The 26,200-nt window shown below is 41.6% G+C and overlaps 2 protein-coding genes across 7 annotated transcripts; one reads left to right on the forward strand and one right to left on the reverse strand.

Annotated features, from left to right (window-relative positions):
• Window positions 1-5,790: 5,790 nt before the first annotated feature.
• Window positions 5,791-21,632, reverse strand: ptpdc1a (protein tyrosine phosphatase domain containing 1a). Of its 5 annotated transcripts, XM_044122518.1 has the most exons (11): window positions 21,478-21,632; window positions 20,379-20,507; window positions 12,533-12,628; window positions 11,136-11,307; window positions 10,968-11,048; window positions 10,750-10,868; window positions 9,833-9,970; window positions 8,690-9,753; window positions 8,310-8,495; window positions 7,740-7,850; window positions 5,791-6,811 (listed from the first exon to the last, which is right to left on the reverse strand). In XM_044122518.1, exons 3-11 carry the CDS (start codon window positions 12,618-12,620, stop codon window positions 6,698-6,700), a joined length of 2,073 nt encoding a protein of 690 aa, XP_043978453.1. In that variant the 5' UTR covers window positions 12,621-12,628; window positions 20,379-20,507; window positions 21,478-21,632; the 3' UTR covers window positions 5,791-6,697. The 5 variants fall into 5 exon arrangements, with proteins under 5 accessions (XP_043978453.1, XP_043978454.1, XP_043978451.1 ...); XM_044122519.1 differs by lacking the exon at window positions 20,379-20,507; XM_044122516.1 differs by lacking the exons at window positions 20,379-20,507; window positions 21,478-21,632 and adding an exon at window positions 16,817-17,021.
• barx1 (BARX homeobox 1) lies at window positions 18,978-24,297 on the forward strand. 2 transcript variants are annotated; one of them, XM_044122521.1, is made up of 4 exons: window positions 18,978-20,511; window positions 21,536-21,848; window positions 23,059-23,143; window positions 23,859-24,297. In XM_044122521.1, exons 1-4 carry the CDS (start codon window positions 20,310-20,312, stop codon window positions 24,024-24,026), a joined length of 768 nt encoding a protein of 255 aa, XP_043978456.1. In that variant the 5' UTR covers window positions 18,978-20,309; the 3' UTR covers window positions 24,027-24,297. The 2 variants fall into 2 exon arrangements, with proteins under 2 accessions (XP_043978456.1, XP_043978457.1); XM_044122522.1 differs by having other exon boundaries at window positions 18,987-20,511; window positions 21,536-21,815.
• The last annotated feature ends 1,903 nt before the right edge of the window (window positions 24,298-26,200 follow it).

Consider the following 26,200-nt stretch of genomic DNA (forward strand, 5'->3'; position numbering starts at 1 on the left):
AATGTCGCACACCAAGCCATTAAAATGTCATCAGTTTAACTCACATATAATAAATATAATACAATATATAGGCACGTGCAGAGTGGGGTGCGAAGGGAGCATCTGCCTGTTTCATCCTCGATGCCCCAATTTTTTTCAAAAAATGTCTGAACCGATTTTCATCCGACATGCCTCTGCCTCCATGTTGCTAGGACACCATGCCCATTGTGGTAATAGTGTGTGTGTGGGGGTGTGGTCCGAGCTGGGCCCTCCAAATATCAAATTATGGCCAAGATTTAAATTTTTTTCCCCATCACTTTATAAAATCCAAATAGGAATCTGATGCACTTTCCATCCGATACGACTGAGCTTGACTTTCCTCGCAAAAGTGAATGGGCCAAACTTTCAAAGAACAAAAATACAAAGTCATTTGTCATTTGCAGAAGAATTTTAATTTGGGGAAGTAGAGGGGACTGAAAGCAAGTGCACACCACACTTTCCAGATGTCAGTATTACACACAATGTTCAGAAACATTTATCAGCACTTTGTGTAGGTCTGTGACATAAACTCCCTTTGAAACACATTAAAAGTCTGGAGTTGTAATGGGAGTGCTCCGATTAGTGGACTGGTTCCCAACAACACCAGCTGAGGAAGGTCTACCAGGATATTGATTAACAACACCTTGTGTTCAGGTAACACATTTAAAATATGATGCTTGCTCTGATGGCCCGTGTCAGCCTTCAGTTCATCAACAATGACTAACAGCAACATATTTAACCAGCTGTGGATAAATCTCCCACCATTTCCCTGCCTTTGATAACACATGCACTTCTTACTGATCTGAGTTATTTGCACAGAATAATTCAGAGGCAGCATCTGCTCTACTGATGGAACGCTTCATTTACAGGTGCAGAGTCACAGGACTGCTCTTTAAAGTAGTCACTTCACACTTCATTACTTTTTAGAGAACAGTTAAATAAACCAATGAACGGGGTTTACAGATTCTCTCCCATCCGATAAAACGGTAAAAGATAAATGCCGCCACCTAATGGTCACTCTTAGAACTACGGTGGTAAAAACATGCATATTTTTTTTTTTTGAAAGGGTCAGTATTATGTTAAATCAACATTTTTGAGCTTTATATCCTATTATAATGTAATTTCCTCATCAAAATCATGCCTGGAGTGTTGCTTTGATTCTTTCATGCACGCTTAAGAAATACTTTAATTTCCCATGCTAACCAATCAATTGTGCAAAACACCAGCAAAGGTATGTTTTTGATGAGGGAACTAGATTATAACATCATGTAAAAGCTCAAAACATGCAAATTTTAGATGATACTGCTCCTTTAAATCAAATTGTTTAGGGAGTGCATTGATAATTAAGTAGGAAGAGGAAGTAAAGTGCTTCCTACTGATGTTTTCCAACCGGCTGCTCATCAGTGACTTATAGGTCAGTTTACACCAAACTGGAGAACAGATTTGCATCAGATGTCCTCTTCTGATGTTTATGGAGACTTTAAAGATGAATTTAGGTTTAGAAAAAAAAAAAAGAAAAAGAGAATCCTCATAAATAATTCAGAGCCGCAGAGGTATTGGTTTTGGTGTCGGTGCAGCGACTGTCTGGTTCAGTACAAACCAGACAGTAGTTCTGTTTTCCAGCTGGTACCGCTGATGGCATCAGAACATATCCTAAAATATGGTGTCGGACCTTTTGGTAACACTTTATTTGAAGAGGTGTGCATACGACTGACACGACTCTGTTACGAACACGAATGTTTAGTACTGTTGTCTTGAAGTTTCATTTGGTAAATAATCACACTTTTATTGCAAAGTTGATGCTTTTAATTCACTTTTAATGCAACTTTGCAGTAAAAGTGTCATTATTTACCAAATGACACTTCATGACGACAGTACTAAACATTCATGGAGACTCCTTCATGTTCATAACAGGTGTTATGTCATGTTTATGACAGTGTCAAGTCAGTGTAATGCACACGGTGCCAATTAAAACGTCACCAGGTTTTCTTTGGGGTTTTCCCACTCTCCGGAGGAGGCAATGGGTTGTATAGTTATCTCCTAGGCAGGACAAACAATCACAACCCTAAAACTATACAATCAACTACCTCACACTGAGTGAGCAGCTGAAGAACCAGCTGATGGCGACGGCAGCATCTGGTGGAGAGCGGCAGGAACTCGTCCACAGCTCAGACTGACGAGGGAAGCACTTTGAGAAAGACAGCAGGTTGAATAGTTATCTCCCAGTGCGGGTGTGACCCTAAAACTATACAACCTACTACCTCATCCCACCGTGCCGACAAGGATGTCGCTTCGCTTTCCGTCTTGAAAGTGTGAAAAAATATAAATAAATCACATCTGGGAGAGGAGCCTTCCTGTGGAAAAAAAAAAAGAAAAGAAAAAGACGGAAAGCAGAGAAGTGGAGTCAGAACGGGGCGTGTCAGATGTCACAACGCAAATACGCCCAATTTACACAAGTGAGACGTTAGAGAACCGTTAAAGATTGCTTATTTAAAATCCTCATGAAATCCAAATGTAAAATTATCACAAAATATCACAATAATGATGTAAGCTGTTATAAATGTATATTTCTTCAACTCTTATGAAAAAACTGTGAAAGTAAAAGCATTTTCATGAAGTGGCGGTTTCTGATATGGGCAACCGCCCAGGGCTGCATCATGTGGCAGGGCCAGCATGAGCTCCCCCCATTCATCCCTTCATTTAGCCCTTATTCCCTTCATCTGTCCCTCTATCCAAAGCTTTTCTAATTCTCTTAGGTTATTAGCATAAATTCCTTCGTTTTAGTTACATTTTCAAAACAGTGATGGAAAAATCAGAAGGCTTTTAGGCAGATTATAATTCACACTCCTGACCAAATTCACTTAAAAAAAAACCAAAACCTTATTGATTCCAAAGGGAAATGAAATGTTGTTGAAACTCATTTACGTAAAGAGTTAGTGTAGCTAGTGATGGCTATGGGCAGGAAAGAGCTCCTGTAGCAGTCTGTATTACAACCAATTTGAACAAGCCTCCGACTTAAGACACTGTTTTTCTATGACTTGGTACAGACACATAGACACTTTCTACTTTACCCTCCGAGTGCATGGAGTCTTTTTTTTTTTTATAAAAATCAATCAAAAAAGAAAAGAAATATCCTTTGTGATTCTGATCTCTGTCTGACCTGCTATTCCTATTTTGGCAGAGATTTCTATGTTCTAAAATGTCACTAAATATAGCAAGAAAGTCACCGAGTTGGTAACAGTGGGGTGAATACTGTTAACTGCCCTGGTGGGCCAGTCAAACCTTACAGTGGCTGATTTTCTTTAGACCATTACTGATGTAGATAAGATCGGAGAATAAGTATCGGCCAATCATTGATCTCCCAAAACTAAGAAAATTGGCTGGTCGATAAATCGGGGTACCCTTAATTCAGACATTTGATTTCCTATAAGCAGCTGCAGAATTCAGGACTGTGTGGTCCAGCAAGACGTTGTGAGACAGTCAGTGGTTTTTGCCATTGTGGACAAAAAAAAAAGTTAGATGCCTTCATTTGTTGGATGTGGATTCTCTTGTTAGGACTGAATGTTGACTAAATGGAATGAAAATATAGTGGATTTAAATATGTCATCACTTGAAAAATTGATGGGTAAAAAAATAAAATAATTATGGCTAGAGTTTTTATTCCAACATTGTCAGTCGAAATAAATATATTGTCAATGTGCAAAATTAATGCCACCGAAGAGTTTCCAGGTTGGAGTCGTCCCCTAGATAATAATGCCAATCAGCCTGTTGGATGGAGTCTCAATGCAGCGGATGCTGGAGGTCACAGGTGTTCATCACAACAGTTAAGAGAAGAAGCAGTGAGAAATGTGGATTTGCCCATCTAAAACATCATCATTTCCTGGTATTATGCAGCCCTGCCTGGAATATTAAAGCTCCAGAAAAATATTTGAAATAATTTGAAAGCCTTATCACGGGACAGAAAAACATTTAGATTGATGATGAACAGGAACTTGCTGAATGTCAGTATCCTTCAATGTTATTTTTTTAATTAAAAGTTTAAGTGGAGAGAAAAAGATTGTTTTTTGCTTGTACACATTTCTTACAAAAAAAACAAAAACTAAAAACTTTAACCTGAATGTTCCCACTGTGGTAACAATACCGGAAAATTTTTACTGTATTTCGATGTTTTTCTCCTTTAACTCGTGTAGCTGGTGTCCATTAGGAGGAAGGCGGTTCCCCTAACTGATAAGTTCTTCAGAACCCGAGCAGCTCTTGTCTTCCTCCTTGATCAGCGAATGAAGCTAGCAAGCTAATCCCCACCACCAGCCACGGTGACAGACAAGATGAGCCGGAATTTTACCTGGGAGAGTCTCATTTCTGGTTTAGCTAACCTTCAACATAAAGCATAAGGCCAAGAGATGTAACCCGCAGTTACAGCAGCGCCACATTCTCAGCCGAGTTCCGTTAGCCACCCTGGTAGCCAGCTAGCTAACAATCCCTGACAGCTAGCATCCCGGTCCAGCATGGGTGTCCAGAACAGCAAAGCTCGCATTAAAGAACCGGAGCCACTCGTCCGGCCAGAACGCCCCCTTCACTCCCCTGGTTTTCTATGAAGGTGAATATCAAAGCTAAAAATCCAACTAGAAGCCCATACGGACCTAAATACTGCATGTATAAACGATTATGTCCACCCACCTGGCTGACTGTCATGAAAAAATGCTCCTCCACTGTCCAACTGCTTTGAGTCCCTACTTCTGCTCACCTCGTCCCCTCGCAGCCGTAGTGCTGCCACCTTCTGGTCGACGTATGCAAGTATTCATACAGAATAATAGAAAAGATAATACTGCAGTTGGTAGCACAGTTGCCTTGCCGGAAGACGGTCCTGGGTTCGATTCCCGGCCCGGGGTCTTTCTGCATGGAGTTTGCATGTTCTCCCTGTGCATGGTGGGTTCTCTCCGGGTTCTCCGGCTTCCTCCCGCAGTCCAAAAACATGACTGTCAGGTTAATTGGTCACTTTAAATTCTCCCTAGGTGTGTGTGTGTGCATGGTTGTGTGTTCTGTATGTCTCTGTGTTGCCCTGGACAGACTGGTGACCTGTCCAGGGTGACCCCACCTCTTGCCTGGAACGTAGCTGGGGATAGAAACCAGCAACCCTCCTGACCCCATTAGGGACAAGAGTGAACAGAAAATGGATGGATGGATAATACTGTTGAGCAAGTGAAAAATAAAGAAAGGAGTTGCTTTAAAATACCAAAATTCCACACAACTTCATATTTTGGCCCATCGGTTTCTGTAATGTTTAAATGTTACGCTTTTGACATTTAATCGGTTACATCAAATGTCAACACACACACATATACATACACACACCCCACCTTCACCACCTGAGTAAAGATGGGGTGCTTCACTCAGCTTTTTTCACGCTATGACCTTTTGGTTCAACACCTGGTTTGTTCCCGCTGCTATATAATATTGCAATACTAGCAAATTTACGGGAATTTACTAATACATAAGACGGCAGGAAAGAGCCGGTGTCCTGCCCCTCAGCTTCAAGAGTCAAATAATCAGGTAACTAGCAGAAAGCACTGTGACTCTGGGGAGCCTGACTGCCTACTGAGGAGCTGATTCAGGTCTGCTGGACCAGGGACTCATGTCAAAGTTGAAGGACACCAACGCCTCAATAAAAGGACCTCTGGCCGCTACAGGACATGGGCAGGTCATTATGTAACTGTTTTCTTTTCACCTTTCAGCTGAAATAATCTTAGGAATAATTAGTCCACACAACGTGCAATTAGTCAGGCATTTATTTCTGTATGAAGCAACCTTTAGAAAGTATACTAAAAGTATTGGACACTGAAAACAAACCCCACAGTGAAACGTGTCAGGTCTTCCATCAGTGCTCCACGTTCAGCATGTTAGCAGGTCAAAGCAACAATACATCCACATGTGAGACACATAAGGTGAGAGGCAGTATTCAGACTTATCACAGCTCGCCCACTTTCTAACACACACACACACACAAACCATGGTAAAGGGTCCAGCCGAGAGAGGCAGTTCTGCATCAGCAGAACATCACAATGAGAGGTTTTATGTTGTAAATAATATTAAGGACATCAAAGTTGCACAGATTAACAAAAAGCACAGTGGTCAGTTGAACATGAATTGCTGACACAGTCAAAGTTTCTTATCTGGCCTGATATTCTATATCAAGTAAAGTAATCTTATTACTCACTGAGCTCTAGCTGAACTCTAGTTCAGTTGTTTAAAATAAAAATAAAAAATGGGAATAAATAAGTAATAGTACACCATCTGTATAGCGTAAAACATCTTTGGATTTGTGTTGCACTTAAATGTCATTACTTATTCATTTAATTTCCCTTTGAGATCAATAAAGTATTCTTGAATTTGTTAGCAGAAAAAAGAAACGTTTTTTCTTAGTCTTCTTACAGGCAGATAAAAGTCAGACACTACCAGAACGTAGTCTGTCATAAACGGAGTAAAAGAAGTCGCAGACAAATGTTTCAAGCTGAGCACAGTGGCACGTTAACATCAACAATGGCAGTAGTTATCCTCTACATATCGATACACTCCTCTGAAAACGCTTCAAACTTTACAGGCTGGTAAAGTCCAAAGGATGTGGTGCACGGCGCTGGCTAATGACACAAGCATGGAACCCTGTCAGGAGACATGAAGCTGATCAGGAGTCTTCGGTCACATCCACAGCTTTGGAATGCAGCTCGTAAAGAATGGGAGTCAGGATTGCTTTCAGTGTTTTGTACAGTGACTCATTCTTGTCAGAGGCTGGATCAGTCTGGTGAGAGCAAAACACATCCCTTAAGAGTTCACATCTTCAAATGTTGTGCTACACAGCAGGCGCTTTTCCACTAGCAGGTCTCACGCTGACCGGTTAATGTGTGGTTCGGTTCGGTTCGATTCAATTCTACACCGGGTATTGAGCTTCTCCATTGTACGCTTTGGGCGGTGAGCGAGCAGCGGCGGTGGTCAACTCTCCCTGATGTTTGCAGTGATGCTCAGTAATGGTGAACCTTCTGGTTCTCATTCGAATGGACTCAAATGAACCCAGATATTTCATTTAGTCTTACAGAACTTCATTGCTTGCCCAAACACAATGATGAAGACTCAGATCAGCTGATTATTCCACGATACATATAAATAAAACTACATTCTGGTGCTTTATTTAATTTTTTAAAAGTGCAACCTTTTGGATTTAGGCAATGAAGTCAAAAGATGTAACCCAATAGCCAAACATAAACCTTTTTTTTTTTAATCCAAAATGTTACGTAGTTCTAGTGTTTCACGTTGTCGGCGCAAAACTGCAGATTAGACAAAAAGCTAACTGCAGCTTCAAATTTCACTTATAACATGGGGAAAATGTCTTGTTATATTATCAATATGAACTACTGACCCGAAACAAGCTTCTTCATCTTGCTGAAAAGTTACTTATAAGTTACTTTTGTCTTATTTCAAGTGTACTAAGATATTTGCACTAGAAACTCGACCAAAGTTATTTGGCACGTTTTTGTGTTTTTTGCAGTGCAGCTGGTAAGCAAATCGTTATGGTGCCGTATCTGGCTCGGCCCGGCTAGTTCTACCCATAAAGTAGGTACGAAAATCTGACAACAGCCGGGCGGATCTGCTAATGGGTCTCGACAGAGGTGGACCGGGACCGAAGCGGTTAGAGGCAGGCCAGTGGAAAAGCGCCCAGTGTCAACACTTACCCTGGTGAACACTTTGATTGTCTTGTTGAGGAAACGCGTCAGAACATCTTCAGGCACCGGCAGGAGATGAGCAGCACACTCCAGGATGCACAGCAACGTGAGCCTGTGACCCTGGAGGTTGGATTACAGCAAGTCAGTCAGACTTGGTAACTTAGAAGGAAGCATGCATTCTCACATACTCTGAAGACGCATACTTGAAAGATACTTTTGTCCTCAAAATATTTATGTTTGAGGATATCTTTAAAAATAACAACTATCTGGTGTATGGGGTTCTTAAAGGTGAGAAGATAACACCCTGAAATACTCTACTGTGTAACTAAAGTCCTCCACATGACTGCGCAGTATGTAAAATAGTTGCATCAACACCTGGTTTTCTGGTATTTTTTACTGTAAAATTCAGTAAAAAACTGTTTTTAACCAGTTTTTTTACTGCTAAAAATTGTTTTAAAAAAAGTGGGGGGTTTTTACTGCAAAGTTTGTGAGAAAACATGTTTGAGGACCCTGAAGATGTTTAAATTAAGCAGTTTAAATGATTTTGTGAGCATCAGACAGACGTGCTGACGCGGCTACCTTTTCCAGAGAGTTGATGGCAGTCAGAGGGTTCACATTCTTCTCACTGAGGGACAGCACATCGTCATGGCTGATGACTGGATCCTTGAGTTGCTCCAGCCATGACCACATCAGGCTGGAGAGGACCACCGGGTCTCTTTCATTACACAGCCTCTCCCAAGTTCCCTCTCTGGAGTTCAGCTCTGTCTGTTCGCATCAAGAAACGCTGAGGATCAATTTACTGAAACACAGGAAGAGGCTGACTGACTGATCTATGAAAGAACTGCTGCAGGTACAGTCCGTCAGACAGTCCACTAAGACAAATCTGGATTTATCTGTTAATAAGGCTTCACTGAGCCTGGACTGCCATTTGCATTGGGCAGAACAAGACAAGATTTTACCTGCCACATTAAAACTCTGGAGGAAACCTCCTCGTCGACCAGGTCTGTGGCCAGAGCTTTGGCCACCACCAGACGTCTGCTATCTGGGGAGAGTTCAGACTGGAGGCTGATGTGAGGGACTTCTGGGGAATCGCCTGGATCAGCTCCTCCATCCACACACTCCACACTGGAGACTGAGCTGCTCTGGAGTGGAAAAGGAGGCAGCGTGGTGTCAAAGCAGGATTTCTTTCCAAGCTCTGACAAATGAGAGCTTAAACTGCGGTGCCTCTTATGTAAAACACACGTGCCCAGGTCTTGTTTGGCTCTTGTGTGAGAGTTCGTGTCTTGCGTACAGGGGTAACAGCAGCCGGACTGGTTGCAGGTCTTTAGGTTGCCGTGAGACGAGCAAAGTCTCGTCTGGCAGCTGATTGGTTTACTAAGATTTTCTACGCGGTCCTGGTACAGTCCATGCTTGTGGAGCAAAGTGTCGCTGAGACTCCGGTTGTTAGACAGAAATCTGTGAGGACTTCCTAGGTTCTGTTGTCGCCACAGTGGGTCCAACTCATTGTCACTGGCGAGTGGTTGATCACCTGAGGCTCTGCTCTGCTGTGGTGGTGGGCTGAGCATGTCTGACGAACAAGGCAGGAGCGGAATCCCTTTCCCCATCATTTCCTTCCCCAACTGCTGAAGGGCCTGCTGGGACACGGTCTTCTCCACCTCGGCAGTGAGGTCGGGCATCTCCAGCCACTCCTCTTCAATCACCACCTGTCTGTTGGCCGAAATGTCCACCAGTAGCCTGCACACCAGCTGAACAATCTTTGGCACGTTCTTCATCTCCCGGGCCTCGTAGCCATGCAGTAGGTGACGCTGCCGGGTAAGGTACTGGGACAGGGTGACGGCACTTGCTTTGGGTTCCGCGCATGAGAACACACTTTGCAGAGGAACCAGGAACTGGGCAAACTCCCTGACACACAGCAGCTGGCCTCTGGTCTGGATGGAGTTGGGCCTTTTGGCTCGAACAAACAGGATGGCTTGATCACCGTTCATCCGGGTGGTGAAAACCAAATAGCATGCCAATAACACACCTGAGTGAAAGGAAATTCAAACTTTTAGAAGAAAAAGTGAGAATCTCTGGCATTCTGAAGACGGCGTTGGCATACAAACCTGTTCTTCCGAGTCCAGCGTGGCAGTGGACGGCTATTTTTCCTTCTTGAACAGCAAACGACATAACTTTCACCATATCAAGCACTGTTGTCAATGACGCTACACCGTAGTCTTTCCATCCAAAGTTGTAGTAGTAGACTGAAAGAAAGTCAAACAACAAATAACAACTGGCTGATTGTGCGCCTCATGTGATCTGATCATTTTGATACTTCACACATAATCCACTTCTGTTCCTCTTATTGTGGACATCTATTGTTTAAATGTTTTTTTTCACCCAGGAAGAGATGAACAGACAATGCTTCAATAAAAGTTAGCATGTTACCTAGCGACATCGTCCCCACCCTGTACAGCTATGTTATTGAGATAATTACAAAAAATAGACCAGTGTTCCAACACTGCAGAACATACAAAAGGGTTTGACCGATAGGTGTTGTTCCGTCCTTGGTGCAAATGTTTGGCCACCAAGATAGCAGACGGCTGGAATTGGCAGAGTCAAGAGCTACAGAGGTACAAACTTCATGTGGCCTTTAGATTAGCTCAAGAATAGCCTTTATGGGATTTTGGCAATTTCAAGCTCAACCAACCAAAAGACAAACAATGAAACATCAACATCCATCCATATATAACATACTCCTTTGAACATTATTTTACATGCTTGATTGTTGAAGCAGACAGGAAGCGCCTAGCTGGAAGGTACAAACTGACACACCATTGGAATGAAATGTCCTGTGATGGACCCTAAAAAGTCAGGTAACGAAATGAAAAAACCTCAAATAGTTGGCTAAATGGTCAATGCCCTCACCATGATCCAGCTTCAACAGTACTAACAGGTCTGAACGTGTATGATGAGCAATTTGTTTTACAGACAATACAGCCTTTGCTTTCACCAGTACGGTGCTGCTTGATGTGGAACTCACTTCCTGCCTCCATGAAAGTTTCGGGCCGATAGGTGAAGCCGCTCTCCGGCTCCAGCGGGAAGCCGCAGCTGGCGTGCTCTCCGGGTCTCTGCAGGTTAATAACAGTCTTCACACCACACCTGAGGACAGCATTACACATGTCAACAGGGTAAAGGAATGGAAACATAACCAAAGCTAAAAAAGAAAAAAAAATAGCAAGCTCCAGAATAATACAGTACCTTTGAAACTGCTGGATTATATTATATTTCTCTATAGCTTCAGAGGAAGGCCTCGCCATAGCTAGCAAGTTGTCAGTGATCCTGCAAACGGGAAATTAGATGATGTATGAGGAGGAAAAAACAGAATGGACAAATCAGCTATGAGCTTAGAAAGACCTGCAGACACACCAAGATGAGTAGAGTCCTTTAATAGCTTGCTCCTCATCGCTCCAGCGAGACGGGTTCTCGTATTTACAGGCTTTCCCTCCACAGGCCATGGAGCACTGCATGTGACCAGGGATCACGTGTCTCAGTCTTTCCCCCATCTTGGTGTACTTCGCTGTGGGGACTCTTGCATTAGCTGGGGAAAAAATGCATGAGATCAGCAATACAATGAACCCTCACTATAATGCACTTCACCTTTCACAGCCTCGTGGTTTCACTGATGTTTCTGGTCTTACACTGTATTAACACGCATTGTGATCTGCGTCCTGATTTGGCTGTCAATCAATCTCCTCACTGTCTGGTGCAGAATGTGTTTGACTTGGCAAATTTACATGTTTGCAAAAACGTCAGCGAGCAGCACAAGAACGGGACCCTCTGCTCTGTCGTTCATCACAGTACTCTAATATAATCGAAGGTCGCATGTCTGTTTAGAAGAATCTTCTTGCTCAGAAGAAAAAAAGAGAGCGCCAACAACTACCCATAACTATGTTTTTGTCTCGGAACAAGACACCTACACCCTGGCCTTCAGCAGAAGAAGACGCCACAGCAGATGGAATCAGCACCAAGAAGCCCAGTCAGAGGAACTGTAAAATACGCGAGTCACAATGTGTCCAACCTCGTTGGTTGATTATTAAAATTATTATTTTACAGTATTTCTAAAAACTGTCAGTTATTTGTAAGAAAACTTTTCTATTTTTATTTCTTAGACAAATGCTTGGGCCTAAAAACAGATTTTGGTCTTTGGTTTCGTTCTATAGAACTGTATAATAATTGTAAAAAATGTAAATTATCGCAGGTTATTTTTGGAACTCAACCCCCGTGATAAACAAGGGCTTATGTATAATATTGTCCGGCTTTAGCATACAATAGTATTTATTTTTTTCTTTGCAATTATTTTACACTTAACTCTGTGCTGTTGTTGAGATCACTGCCCAGTAAAAATTTTAACTGTTGTTATTTTAAAACATTCTTACCAAGAACACACTTTATTATTTTTTTCAATTACCAGAATAAGTATAAATAACTATTTAAGAATTTGGTTTCATTCAGTTCACTTTATTCATGCAGTGCTAATTCACATCACGTCACCTAAAAACAAACACCTGAAACCCACCAAATCTAAAATAAATCAATCAGTTTCTCACATGTGACATCCAATCAGGTGTATTATCTGCAAAAGGAAACAGGATGCGTCACATTTCTGAGTTACACAGAGATCCCGCCTCAAAGTGAGAGCAAACCTGTGAAGAATCTCTAATTTAACAGGATACAGAGGCGTGACTGTAGGTCTATGGTCCTGCCTAGAGCAAAAGCAGCAGAGTATACATGTGTGGTCGATTGTGCTGCAGAGTTTTCCCTACCTGCCTCCATCTCTGCGCCGACCTCCTCTGTACGGGGAGTCCTGACGGAGTGGGGCAGGTCGCTTAGTATGCTGACACCTGCTGCCATGGCCAGGGCTGAAACACGAGAACAAATGTTGTGTCAGAAGGTGGAAAAACACAAAACGGAACAGCCAAGCAGCTAACAGGCAGGAGCTCCGGCTGTGCCAATTACGCAGACGGTTACTGGGCGCTCGCACGTCGGAGCTGTGATCGCCGTAAACAGCGTTGCCTGGCAGGACACCTCAGGGGAGAGAGTGAGAGACGCATGTCAGTCGGACCACAGAAGCACAGGGAGCAGCTGGGAGTGGAGTCAGCACCACTGGGAGCAGCTGTAGTACCAACAAGTGTTGCCATGGAATGCACCATCTACCTGCCTCCATGTTTGCTCTGAGATCTCATGTCCTCAGCTCCACTTTGGGCAGATGTTTGCACCTGCAGCACAGCACAGACATGAGATCTCTCTTGGTTTTAACCTCCCCTTCACTGATTTACAGCTCCAGCGTGATGACGGGAATCGATTCTCCTATACAAGGCTGATGGCGCTCTAATCAATTATTCAGTTGAGCACATCCACTTGCTGTAGCAGCGTTGCAAGCAAGCAGGACTTTTGCGCTCACACTACAGATTCATCGACTCCAGTAGGAAAGGTTTGGTCACCACAAGGTTTCTAGACGTCAGTTTGGCTTGAGGGAACAGATGTTTCATATGATGCTGTGAAACTCCAATTAGGGCTCTGCATGTTCAGTGATGCATGAGTGAAATTCAGCACCTGTCAGATCCAGTGATCTGTTAAGGATGGAGCTGGACTGTTGGAAATAACAAACATTTCCTTGACCTCTGCCACCTCTTTCCTCTTTGATTTAGTCGATGAAACGAATTTAGTCAAGCAGCACGGTGGCAGGATAGATGTGCAGCGTATTCACACCCCTTGAACAATGCACAAAACAACCTCAAAAAGACCCCAGTATGTTTTCATTCTAAAATTGTTGAGTGCACATGATGAATGATATCTAGTACAGCCAATTACTTTCACCTGATTATTGAATAAAGGCCACCTGTAATTGGAGGATGAACCAACTGAAGATCTGCCGAGATCAGGGATCATTAAATCCAGTTCTCGAGGGCCGCTGTTCTGCATGTTTCAGAAGCCTCTGTGCCTCGGAATAAGGCAGTCGTGTAATGAGATCATTAGCAAGACTCTGGAGAACTTCACTCCAAACTGAGGAGGTCGTTCAGTCATTTGGTTGGGGTCTGTTGAACCACGAGGCAGTACCTGCAGTACAGGCCCTCAAGGCCTGGATTTGAAGACTCCTGTCCTGGGAAATGACTAACAGCCCTGCAAAAACACGAAATCTTACCAAATATTTTTGATCTAGTTAGGGCTTGACCGATTCCGCAACCAGCTATGTGACTAATAATCTGAGTGGCTCTACTGACAACTGAGGTTGAATAATGTATTTAAGTGCAGAAATCAGAATAAAAGCTAGAATAAACATAATCAAACCCAGTTCTGTCCAGTTCTAACAAGTTCTATAAAGAGGACTAAATATTGCTACAGAAACTTATATAGATGTTAGCAAAATGAACAGAACATTTTGTTTGCCGCTTTAACCATTTTATATTGTGAAGAGGTGATGGACTCCTACTGAAAGCTATCTTTACCAACCTCAGATCCAGCTGGTGTTACATCACTACCTGTACCTGGAGTTACGCTCCTGAACTCTATAAATAATAGACCATGTAAAGTTAGAGCCTGTGGGGGTGGGTTTTTCCACTTTTTTTTCTCTTTCAAGATGTAATCCACACTTCCCCTTAAGAACTGATATGGCACTGAGGGCTGATCTAAGACTAAGACTGGTTGAGCTGTTTCCAATGGGTCAGAAGGACCTGACATCACCTGGCATTGTTCACGTGCAGCTCCTGATGACAATTAAGCCGTTCTTCCTCACAAATGTGACGCACGTACAGCAGATTAAAAACGCTGAACTTAGTCAATGCAGCAACAATTACTTTCTACAGCACTGTTAGTAGGGAACATGCTGCTCACATTCATTGTTTCTCCACACCCTCACGTCCACCGGGAGGACTTAGGAGAGACGGTGCGAAAGCTGAGAGTTTCCTGCCTCGCTCCTAATGAGCGCGGCATGTGAGAGTCATTTCCTGTGAGTGCTACAAAAGAAATATGCCCAACAAGATGATGTTTCTCTCACCATGTTTAATTTATGCCAATGTGTCTGGAGGGGCACCTGATCAGACAACAAAGGACTTGGGCAGAGAAAAGAGTCTGCACAATGACGTGGAACAGTTCATCATCTGAGCAACAACCTACTGTGCGGGTGGTTACCAGCCTCCTGCCAACCGCCAATAAAAAATTTAATAAAATTAAGAAGAAGAACACATGAATGCATTTGGCGTTTGAATCTTACTTATCTGGAAGACACACATAGGATAGAAAAGGAGCATTGGCTCAGTATGATACCCAGTGGGGTGTCATACTGAGCTGCTGCTGGCAGACATGTTTCCCATGGAGAGCATTTTTACCCAGTCTCTCTTTCTTATTATTGAATCACAACCTCTGACCTTAGGACAGAGGTCAGTATGATACCAGTGGGGTATCATACTAGGGTATCAAATGCTCCCGTCTTTGAGAAGGATGGAGAGCTGGTCGTCAAGTCCCGTCATTTCCATTATGAGATTTTTAATTGCGTTGACCCTCGTATCCTCTCGGGGTAAGTTTTCTTGTTTCGACAACAGCTTCACCAATAGATTTGAGTCTCAATGGCCAGAGACGGTGCTAGCCTCTTTGGCGCCCTGGGCGAACCACCTTTCCTGTACGTTATTCTGCGTAGTATTATTCTGTGACGGTCAGTTGGGGTCCAGTAAGCGAGATGATCAAACCTACCTCCTGTGTCGTCCTTTTCACTCCTCCACATTTGGTGACCTCTGAAGGCAAACAGGTCGAGGTTTAATCGTGAAGCCAGCTCCTCTCAGGGCACGCCTGCTACTGGGGAACCTCTGCTGGCGCCCCTGGTTTCTTTTTCTGGGGCTAAGATCCCAGATATGTGGCTGCATAATGCACCTTCATGGTTTGTCCACTGAATTTGCTCTTCGTGGGATTTCCTCTGATGACACAAGGAACAGATATGTGGTCACCTTGCTGGATCCGCTCTCCACCCGGCGAGTGATGACCTTGCCTCTGATTTATTGACCAGACGATTTAGCCTTAATTTTGAGAGATTGGTGATCAGCCGATACCTACATGTGAAGCCGATTTCATCCCCTGAGCTCATCTACTTTGGCAAAGCCTACAAATTAACCACTGTCCTCTTCTACTCTCTCGTGAGAGGGGTTTGACTGACAAACAGGCCCACCAGATCAAGTTTGTACGTTCGCAATTTCACCCCACTATAGCCAATCCAGTGATTTTCATGATATATTTAGTGACATTTCAAACAAAAACAAAATTGGAATCAGCAGGTCAGGCTTTTTAAAAATTGGTAATTGGCCAGAAAACTGCAATTGGTGCAACCCTATTTCAAAGTCAGAGCAACTGTTACTAGGACATATTACGGCTCCTTCAGGTTCTCTTTACTGACAACCTTCATAGTGATACGGTATTTGTTTCCAGGTTCTAATACCTGATGAGGGCCAATAATATACAACCTGAACTTCTGGAACACCTCAGCAGAACCACAGATAGATCTCCTTCTGAGCCACGCTGCATTGATGCAGTAATTTAAAGAAAAGAAGCCCGGACTGAGAGCAGATACTATATCTTTTGGGTTTTCATTAGCTAGAATCCCCAAAAGCAACAGAAATTAACCTTTGAAATACGTGACTCAGTTTGTAAACAATACTTAGAATACGAGTTTCGCTTTTTGAACTCAACTACTGAAATAAATTAAATCGGAATCAGCAAGATATGCAGTACGCCTCAGAGGAAACCACTGATGAGCGTCCTGAGCTGTCACCGACTCAACACTGTGTGGAACGGGCAGTAAACTTGTCCGGACCCCCAGTGCTGTTTTTACCAGTTTCTAACAACACCGTGTAATAACCCTGCAGATAACCGACGCCCAGTCTTTACTCGGTGGCCCTTTTTGAGCACATCTTCATGACAGTGCTGCAGCAGCAGCTCCGTTTGTGTCCTGGTGCTGATGCTGCAAGCTGAAGACTTAGCGTTAGCTAATTAGCTTACTGTACTTTAGAAGCCCAGACTCGGGCTAACCAAGAGGATACCAGGAAAAAAAGGGACGGAATTACCGTTTGCCTGTCGTCCTTGAGTGGGGAAGTTTTCACAGTGTCTGACATAGTCTCGTCATCTCCCCGAAGCCGCCGTTATGTTAACGCTGGCGGGTTGCAAAGCGCTCCGTCCTAGCGGCCACATCATTTGGTCAGCTAGCTAACTAGCCTACCTAGCAACCTGACGGGGATAACGGTCCAGAGACACCACGTGATCTCGGTCTCAACTCAGCAGTTTATTCACAGGGTACCTTCGTCTGTTTGACGGTTTCCTTCAAAACACACAGGCAATCTCAGGTTTCGTTTCATAAAATGTGTGGAAAAACAAAACAAAATCGCCCTCACTCTATGCTAGCCAGTGTGAGGGTGATTTAGCAGAGAATCAGTAATATTCTTGACTCTACACTTATTTAACGTTCAAAAAAGGAGGATAATTATACTGGTCTGTACAAAATATCAATATCTACTGTACTTTGGACACCCAAAAATATATTATGCTTGAATTGTCAAAATATGATACTACGTTTTTGCTGTGGAGTTGTTTTTATTTATTTTATTTAGCTAAACTGTACAACAGGGAGAGCGAGCTACTTCTAAATGTTAAAGTTACAACGATACAGTCCGACAGTGGGAGGGCTCTAGTCTAAAAAGTTCCGTTCTAAAATAAAATGTGTCTAAAGCTAAGCTATTTGTGCTTGATACCAATAGCATAAAAGAGAAAAAGATTATATTTGATCGAGTGGACCTGTGTGTGAACCCCAGAGTGTGTGTGACAGGTGGAAACACACACCACTCTGCTCACTACACTGAAAAAAATAACTCTTTGGATGAACATAAAAAAATCATGGAAAGGATTTCCACCTGCCCTGCAGAGAAAAACAAATATCTATAGTTTAATGTGTAACTAAAACCGCTTTGAAGTTTTCCCAGGCGCAAAACAGTTGTCGCATAACCTCTCGTGATCCCCTGATCCCACTAGACCCTCTTCGGAGGGAAATGAATCTGATTAAATTGAATCATGTTGTGTCAACTTGAATATGTTATTCAAGTTGAGACAAAGCGATTGTCTCACGTGAACTCGCGTGATATCCCGTGATCTCACTCGTTTTCTTCAGCACAAGATCAGTCTGACTATAATGAATCTTGTTATCTCAACATGATTAAATTTATAAACGTTAAGTTGTTGAATTTGTTGTTTATCCAACATAATTCTATCATGTTTTTGTGAAATTATTTAGTTAAAAGTACATAATATTCTTTTGTTAATGTGTTAACCCCCTAAGTTCATTTTTTCAGTGCAAGATCACTTCAAAACCAGATACGTCCAAGTATTTTTGACAAAAGAAGACGAGTTTTTTTAGATTTAAGTTATTTGGTATCTTCTATTGTTGCTTTAGGTGTCTGACAATTATGCCAGTTACATTTAGTCATTACACATGGCTGCCATGACCTGTAGTGCCTCATCTGTTTTAGACTAGATCCACAGCATCAATCATAGTCCGCTGGGATCATGACCCAGCCAGTAGCAGATTCTTTACTGCCCCCTTGTGGACAGTTCCCCCACTACCAGTCATTAACGTCCAGAAAACAGGATGTGGTCGTAGTAATATTTTATAAAGGAATTTTAAACGTCTTGGCAATTATTTTAATGATGCACTGTTTATATTCCAACTCTACCAAATGTCAGCATCTAAAAATCTTTTCTGCAGCTGAAATGTACAAACAGCATCGTCTACACCTGCTGTCATTTTGCTAAGTGATAGACAGGAAAGAATAGGGAATTTATGTGATGTAATTGTGAAAATGGTCTATTTCCCCTGTGAGGCAATGTGAGTCCCAGCATGGACTAATATTAATAATATTAAATGTTAAAATGCCTAATAATTTATTGATATGTTCAGGACATGTTTTCAGGAACTGTAAGCTTTTTTAACACCCAATTCTCTGATGAATTGCTTTTATTCCGATGATTATGTTATCTGAATAATCTCTGTTAGTCTAATGTCTCACCTTTTAAAATGTATCATCCATCTGTTGTGCAATGTAAGTTGATCAATTCAGCTTAGAGAATGTGTATCAATGTGTGGCTCCATTTATAACTTAAATAGCAGTTTATTGTGACCATTACTAATTGAATACAAAGAATAAGTTTTGATTGAGTGACTAATAATTTTTCCATCAATTTTTGCATTTGCGGTGTACAAAAAACAAACAGAGAAACAACCAAAATATTTTTTTGAGTCGTGTTTTAACCAAACATCCAGATTAGTGAGAATATCTTTGCTGATGTTCGCAGACATCCCGAGGGATTATTTTTGTAATCCTTGGAAGAACCACCAGGGGGAGACATATTTCAGAGGACTACGAAGCAAAAAACATTTTTACTCTTACAATTTTAGCATTGCTTCAATTTCCAAATACGTTTCCGATCACATTTGTGCTTCAATCTGATTTCACGACAATACTTTTTGATATGTGACCGACCAAAATCTTTTAAACGAAATCCGCAAAAAAAATCGTCAACTTCTATGAGATTTCTTATTTCATCCTCAATTTCTTATGTGGCCTTTGTCCTTCATTCTTCTATGTTCTAGACTTCTAACTTAGTGTAGTCTGTGTTTTATTCTGCTTATAGAAACCTTGAAACAACTTTACACGTATGGAGGGAGTTTTCTAAATCTAAAGCAGCTAATCTGATTGTCAACTTCAAGCAAGCTACAAGTCTTACTGAAATTTTAGGGATTCAAGATGGATTCCAAAACCCACTGAGGTATTCGGCCTATGAGGTAAAAGTAAATAAATAAATAAAGCAAAACAGGAGCTTATTTTTAACACCGCACAACTAATTCTGACTGTTGCACTGCAACTCAAAAACATTTTATATATATATCATTTAGGACCAGCTTCTCTATTCTCAGTCTGCTCACCACCATTATAATCATCAGGCTAAGAGGTCCTAGTTGAAGTTGCTTCAAGTGTCCTTGCTCCTAGTCCTCATTTACCTCTGTTTTGAATAAGTCCACGCAGGACAAGTGTGCCTTTGCATAGAGGTTTAGCTGCGACACAGGCAGAAAGCTACAAGGGCAAATCTCGGGCGGGAGAGAGGGAAGGAGGGCGGAGCCACGCTGGAGCTCTTAACTCCAAAAGGCTTATTCCCGCTCTCACTACCAAGGTGCCGGGCTCCGCGGTCCGCAGGAACAACCCCCAGCAGGCCATGCACAGGTTCCGGACTCAGGCCAAGTGATCGCCATCGGCTGTAAGATTCCTCCGCAAAAGGAAAAAAAAAAAAAAAAAAAAAAAAAACATCTGGGGGAGGAAAAAAAAGAAGATTAAATCTCCATCAGAGGACTTTGGAGATTATTAGGCCGCCTGTGTTTGGCATCTGCGAGCTGCAGACTCGATGCTGCGGAGGAAAAATGACTTGTGACTCGGGCCTCTGAGGGAGCAATCATCCGTGTCCGAGCTTTTTTTTTTTTTTTTTTTTTTTTAAGTGTCGACCGGCACGGGCCGAAGCATGCAGCACCCGCTGGACATGGGTGCCCACTACTACCCGCCCGACGTCCAGCCGGACCACAGGACTCACCGCTACAGGAGTTTCATGATAGAGGAAATTCTGACGGATCACCCGGAGCACAAAACGTCAGCGCCGGCCGGAGAGCTGCTCAAGTTCGGGGTGCAGGCTCTTCTGTCCGCCCGGCCGTTTCACAGTCAGCTGGGTGAGATGGAGAACAGATAAGCTCGGCCTTACACCCAGTAGACTGGTTAAAAAAAAAAAAAAAAAAAAAAAAAGAATAACTCACTTGTAGATTTTTAATCAATGTTCCAAATTTTATCATTTATCAGCAACTACAAGAGATGTTGTTCCCTATATTGTTTTAGCTTAATCGCGTGTGATGTTACTCGGATAGAAATTTGGATTGTTGTCTTTAATGCAGCTTCTTTATCTGTCAAATCAATACGCAAAATTGTGTAAAAAAAAAAAAAAAAAGTCGAGATTTCCAAAAACTAATTAGATGTTTTTTTAAAATAAAATGCAGAAATTCAGAAGGTTTTAATTAGTAAAATGCAAATGTTGCTAATTATTATTTTTTCAGTTTTGTAAAATTGTGATTATCTTAAACAGCTTTCAAAGGAGCGGCTTATTTAGTTACGACGGTCCCGTATTTTGGTTATCATTGTGTAAACAGTTTAGCTTTTTCAAAGAAATAATATTAAACTCCTCGGTGTTTATGCTTATTAATTACTCCAATATTTAGTCCGAGCAACGTGACGACGGCTTGAATTTTTTAGCTTTGTATTTATCTTTTATTTTTCAGCTAAAGTTTCCGTTCCAGCTGTGAGCGCGTGCACAGGCAGGATAAATTGGGGCTCGCTGCTGTTGTGATCTGACTTTGTTAATCTGTGCTTTTATTTTCTGAAAAACACCAAAGCGATGGAAAATAAAAGCAGGTTTTGATATCTGCCTTGTTTCTGAGGTTCTGCGATTCCTTGACGTCTCTGATAAGCTCAATTCAAAACAGATTAATAAGGTTAAATTGTCATTTCTCTGTCAGTAAAACATAAAAGTCCAAAGATGCCGTTTGAACGTTAGCGGCACTATGTGCTAGCAATACATTATGAAGGGACGACCGTTTGTTGAGTTCCAGTTCAGTGTAAAACTCGTCTGTTAATCTAAAGTTTACCTTCAAGAAGCTGCTGTTTAAACTCGACCTCAATGTTTCCTCTCCCACGCCGCCGCAGTGCTAAAAGCCGACCAGGCGAACCTCCTCAAGTTCCCCTTGTCCCCTCTGTCCTGCACGCTCGGCTCCCCGCTTCTGTCCGCCGCTCCGGGCCTGCAGGTCGGACCCGCCGGCCACCACCTGCCGCTTGACCTGCACCTGCGCGGGAAGCTGGAGCACGGAGCCGACGGCGGCGGGAAGAGCAAGAAGGGCCGCCGGAGTCGCACAGTGTTCACCGAGCTGCAGCTCATGGGCCTGGAGAAGCGCTTCGAGAAGCAGAAATACCTCTCCACCCCGGACAGGTGCGTCCATTCCTGGGCTTTCACCCAAAGCCGGTAGGCTTCCGCTCAGACATTTTGGCCCTCTAGTTCCCCAGAGAGAGAGAGAAAGAGAGAGAGAGAGAGAGAGAGAGAGAGGGAGAGAGGGAGGGAGAGAGAGAGCATTCCCTTCCAGTCCAATAATTCTTAAATTTAAATTGGACATAGCTATAAACAGCGCGACTGTTGTTTTACCTTTCGTCTGTTTTTCAACTCGTCCAAATATTTTTTTTTGCTGCAGTCAGCAGTAAAAATAAAAAAGAGAGAGAAAAAATAAGCGTCAAAGATGAAGTGCAATTGTTTTTTAATAAAGCAATTTGAATAGGACAAATGACTTACGTGTAGCCTAATGTTTAGACTTCGCCTTGCGTAAATTGATATTATTCAGGGTGTCACATGTTTTCATCAGTAACTCATTAGAAAAATGAAATGTGAGGTTCGGGCTCGGGATCCGGTTCCTTTATTCATACCCACCGTTCGGTTCGTGTCAAGACGGGCACACAGACAGCCACCTTAATCATAAAATAGGCAAACATCGTCTTAAAAAGAGTTAAAGACAAGTTCTTCTTATGGACATGTAATAAAAAATATCCAGAACTTTGTAAAATAACAGATTTTTCCTAGATGTTATGTTCTTGTAAACGAAGGCTCTCTGCTGAAATCGAATTTATTTTTGGCGGATTTGAACCAAACAGGCCAGTTTTTACCCGGACACAGGGTGTTTGTAACATAACGTCTTGTGTTCTCGTTTCTATTTGCACTCTTTAGTTTGATTAAATCTGCATTTGTTACCGTTTTATGTTATTCCCCTGTAACATTTCGAAACACAGACAAACAATCCAAAGGGGGAACGTTGTAGTTGCTCCTATGTTAGATCGATTCAACTGAACTGTGTTGCCTTGGGATATTTAGGTCTTGACGTCCAAAATGTCCTCTAGCAGTTAGTTAGGCTTGTTTTGTAACATATGAGCATTGTTTGACTTTATGTACAGTTTTTAATTGCCAAACGTAAACTCTTAAAGCAAACTGGGCAAAAGAAAACACGAAGGCCTTGACGTTTGAGCTGCTGCTGCTGCTGCTGCCTGTTTACACGGACTCTGCAGGGTTTAGAAATACAGAAAAACTCTTAGAATATTCATGTCATTACTTGACTTCTAAAGCACATGTTGTATTAATATGTTAAATATTGAGTACTGAAAAGTGTCCGTGTGTGTTTTGCTCCTTGCAGAATAGATTTGGCCGAGTCTTTGGGCCTCAGTCAGCTGCAAGTGAAAACCTGGTACCAGAACAGGAGGATGAAATGGAAGAAAATTGTAAGTTGTGCCCTGATGATGATGATGATGATGATGATGATGATGATGATGATGATGATAATGATGATGATGATGGTGATGATGATGATGATGATGATGATGATATTGGTGCTCTGTATTGCTGAAATTTCCCATTCTCATATCAGTGGTAGCAGCAGCTGTGTGTTTTTTGGTGAAATACCAGACAACTGAGGATTTTGGGGAGGAAATTGAAAATAAAAGAGGACTTGTCTCATTCTGGCAACTATCTATCGCTGCAAAAAAACACAAAATCTAACCAAATGTTTTTGTTCTAGTTTCTAGTGCAAATATCTTAGTACCCTTGAAATAAGACAAAACTAACTTGTAAGTAACGTTTCAGCAAGATTTAGAGGCTTGATTAAAGTCAATAATTCTGTAATATTGACGTAAAAGTTCTAGTTCCACTGGCTGATTATTTCACTTACAACAAGGAAAAAATGTCTTGTTATAAGTGAAATAATCTGGTTATGGAGCTAATACTTTTTAAAAATTAATATTAAGGAATTATTTACTTAAAACAAGCTTCTATATCTTGCTGAAAATGTACTTACATGTTAGTTCTTATTTCATGTGCTCTAAGATATTTGCACTAAAAACAACACCAGAAATGCTTGGTAAGTTTGTGCTTTTGCGGTGTGGGTGATCATTTCCATCGACACAAACCTGAGTTTCTTCTCCTTCTTCCCGTCTGCAGGTTCTACAGGGAGGAGGGCTGGAGTCCCCCACCAAGCCAAAAGGCCGACCGAAGAAGAACTCCATCCCCAGCAGTGAGCAGTTCTCTGAGCAGGAACGATCTGCTGCCGACGCCGACCATCAGTCCGAGGGGTCAAGCTCTCACTTGGAGAACACACAGGAAGAGTGAAGAAATTCAGCTGGACTCGTGGAACCGCTGGGACGCTCAGCGCTCCTTTAGGAGAACCCTTCCAAGAGACCTGATATGCTCCAGGAAGGAGCCGTGTGTGTGTTTTTTTGTTTTTGTTTTTTTTCCGCATTCCCTCATGATGAACTTGCTGCTGTTCAGGAAGGAACTCAAACCTTTGCAGTAGGTCTGTTTTCACCTTCTAAGGACCCACTTTTACTCATCTGTTTTGCATTCCTTTTTATGTACCTGTGCTATGTTTAATTATTAAATATATTTTCTGTAACGCTTTCCTCCTGTCATTCCAAACAACGTGCTGGTTACCAGAAGATCGTGTGACCGGAGTCCAGCCAGCAGTCGGGTTTATGTGGACCAGGAAATGTCAGATGTCCTCAGACGCAGAAATGAAAAACACGCGCCGCTTTACTTTGACAGGAAAATGTTGATAATAGCCGACCAATCCCCGCAGATTCCTAAATCCCTCAGCCAAAAAAGCAGGCCGGCAACTGAACGAGCACTCTTCATGTTAAATATTAAATATTGCTTATGTTAAATATTTGGTATTTAGTAAATATGTTTAGTTATGTTAAATATTTGCTTTAAAGTTATGCTGGATATATTTAAATTAGCTGTTCAAAGGAGTGATTGTGATAAAGGGTCAGGAAACAAATAGAGTTCAGTTAGACTAACAGGTCATTTAAATGTTGTTGTTGTTTTTTAGTTGGAACCTATAATGAGTTTTTATGTTACTGGATTTTTTCAAACTTTTCTGAAATATTTTTTCTTTATTAGCCTAAGAAATTGGGGGGAAAAAAGTAAGACTCAAAACTGAAGCTGTCACTTGTTTTAATTAAAATAATAATAATAATAATAATAATAATAATAATAATAATAATAATAATAATAATAATAATAATAATAATAATAATTGTTTTTACATGTCTCAGTAGGTTAGAACTGATAATTTATGTTATATGTTGGATATTAGAAATATATTTAAGAAGTCATTTGAATTTTTTTTATTTTTTTTTATTTTTTTTTTAGCAAAAAACAAAAATAAAACATAATTTCACACATTTAATGTTTTCCACACTGTAAAAAATGTCTCTAATTTATGGTAAAATACCGCATACGGTTTTTTACCGTATTTGTAAAGTAAAATTCCCAACCACAGCTGCCGGTATTTTACCGTAAATTGTAAAGTACAGAGGTTTTTTTTATTATTATTTATTTATTTCTGCCAAAAAGTGAAACACACAATTTGATCAAATACACAAAGTCATACAAGATTATACACCAGGCAGATGGGAAGAAAACAATTACTACAGAAATGACAGATATGTTAAATAAAAGTTATGCGTTAAAGCTTATTTTAATCAGACAAACAAGCCTCTATGGAAGGCAAAAAACCCAAATATTCAACATATCTGAAATTGAATCCAATCGGTTTACTTAACGTGATGTTAAACTCTAACTCTGCACGCTCTTATACTGACAGCTCTACAGAATCTGCTGGATCTAGATGAGCTTCATTCTAACTCTAATTGTGTGCTGAAGAAGGAAAACGTCGTCATAATCCCACTGCGCCCAGTTTACGGCTGAAACTGGAACATATGGCTGAAAGTGGGCCCCCACTCCGCAGGGCGGAGCCCAACTGTTACCCAACTAAGAACACGGATATTATTTGACAATAATATTTTACAACCAAAAACCGACGCGGCAGCATAATAATATATATGTAAATGCGCCAAAAAAAGATAAAATAAAAAAATAAATAAAAAACAGAAATAGGCTGATATCAGCTTCAACAAGATTAAAACTGACTGATCCGGCGCTTTCTAAAGAGTCGCTAAAAACAAATTTCAAACGCAGCTGTCTTATCAACAAAGCGGGCTGCTCTGAATCATCCACACAACTGAATGAAAGATTAAATAAGATAGGCTATTATTGAATATTTTTTCAGCTGCAAGATTTGTTTTTCCTCAGAATACCTACGAACGAAAAGTAATTTTCACGGCACTCAAAGACGCTTTACGTGAAATCAGTTATTCCTACTCGCGCGCACACGCGTAATGTCTCATTCCGTAACTTATTGGCATCAACAAATATTAGCTTGGTGTAAATCATGCGTTAAACCGCTCCGTCAATACCTCGCGGAGTCAAAAAGCATAAAATTA

This window comes from Gambusia affinis, linkage group LG07 (genome assembly GCF_019740435.1).
Source record: "Gambusia affinis linkage group LG07, SWU_Gaff_1.0, whole genome shotgun sequence".
Taxonomy (NCBI): domain Eukaryota; kingdom Metazoa; phylum Chordata; class Actinopteri; order Cyprinodontiformes; family Poeciliidae; genus Gambusia; species Gambusia affinis.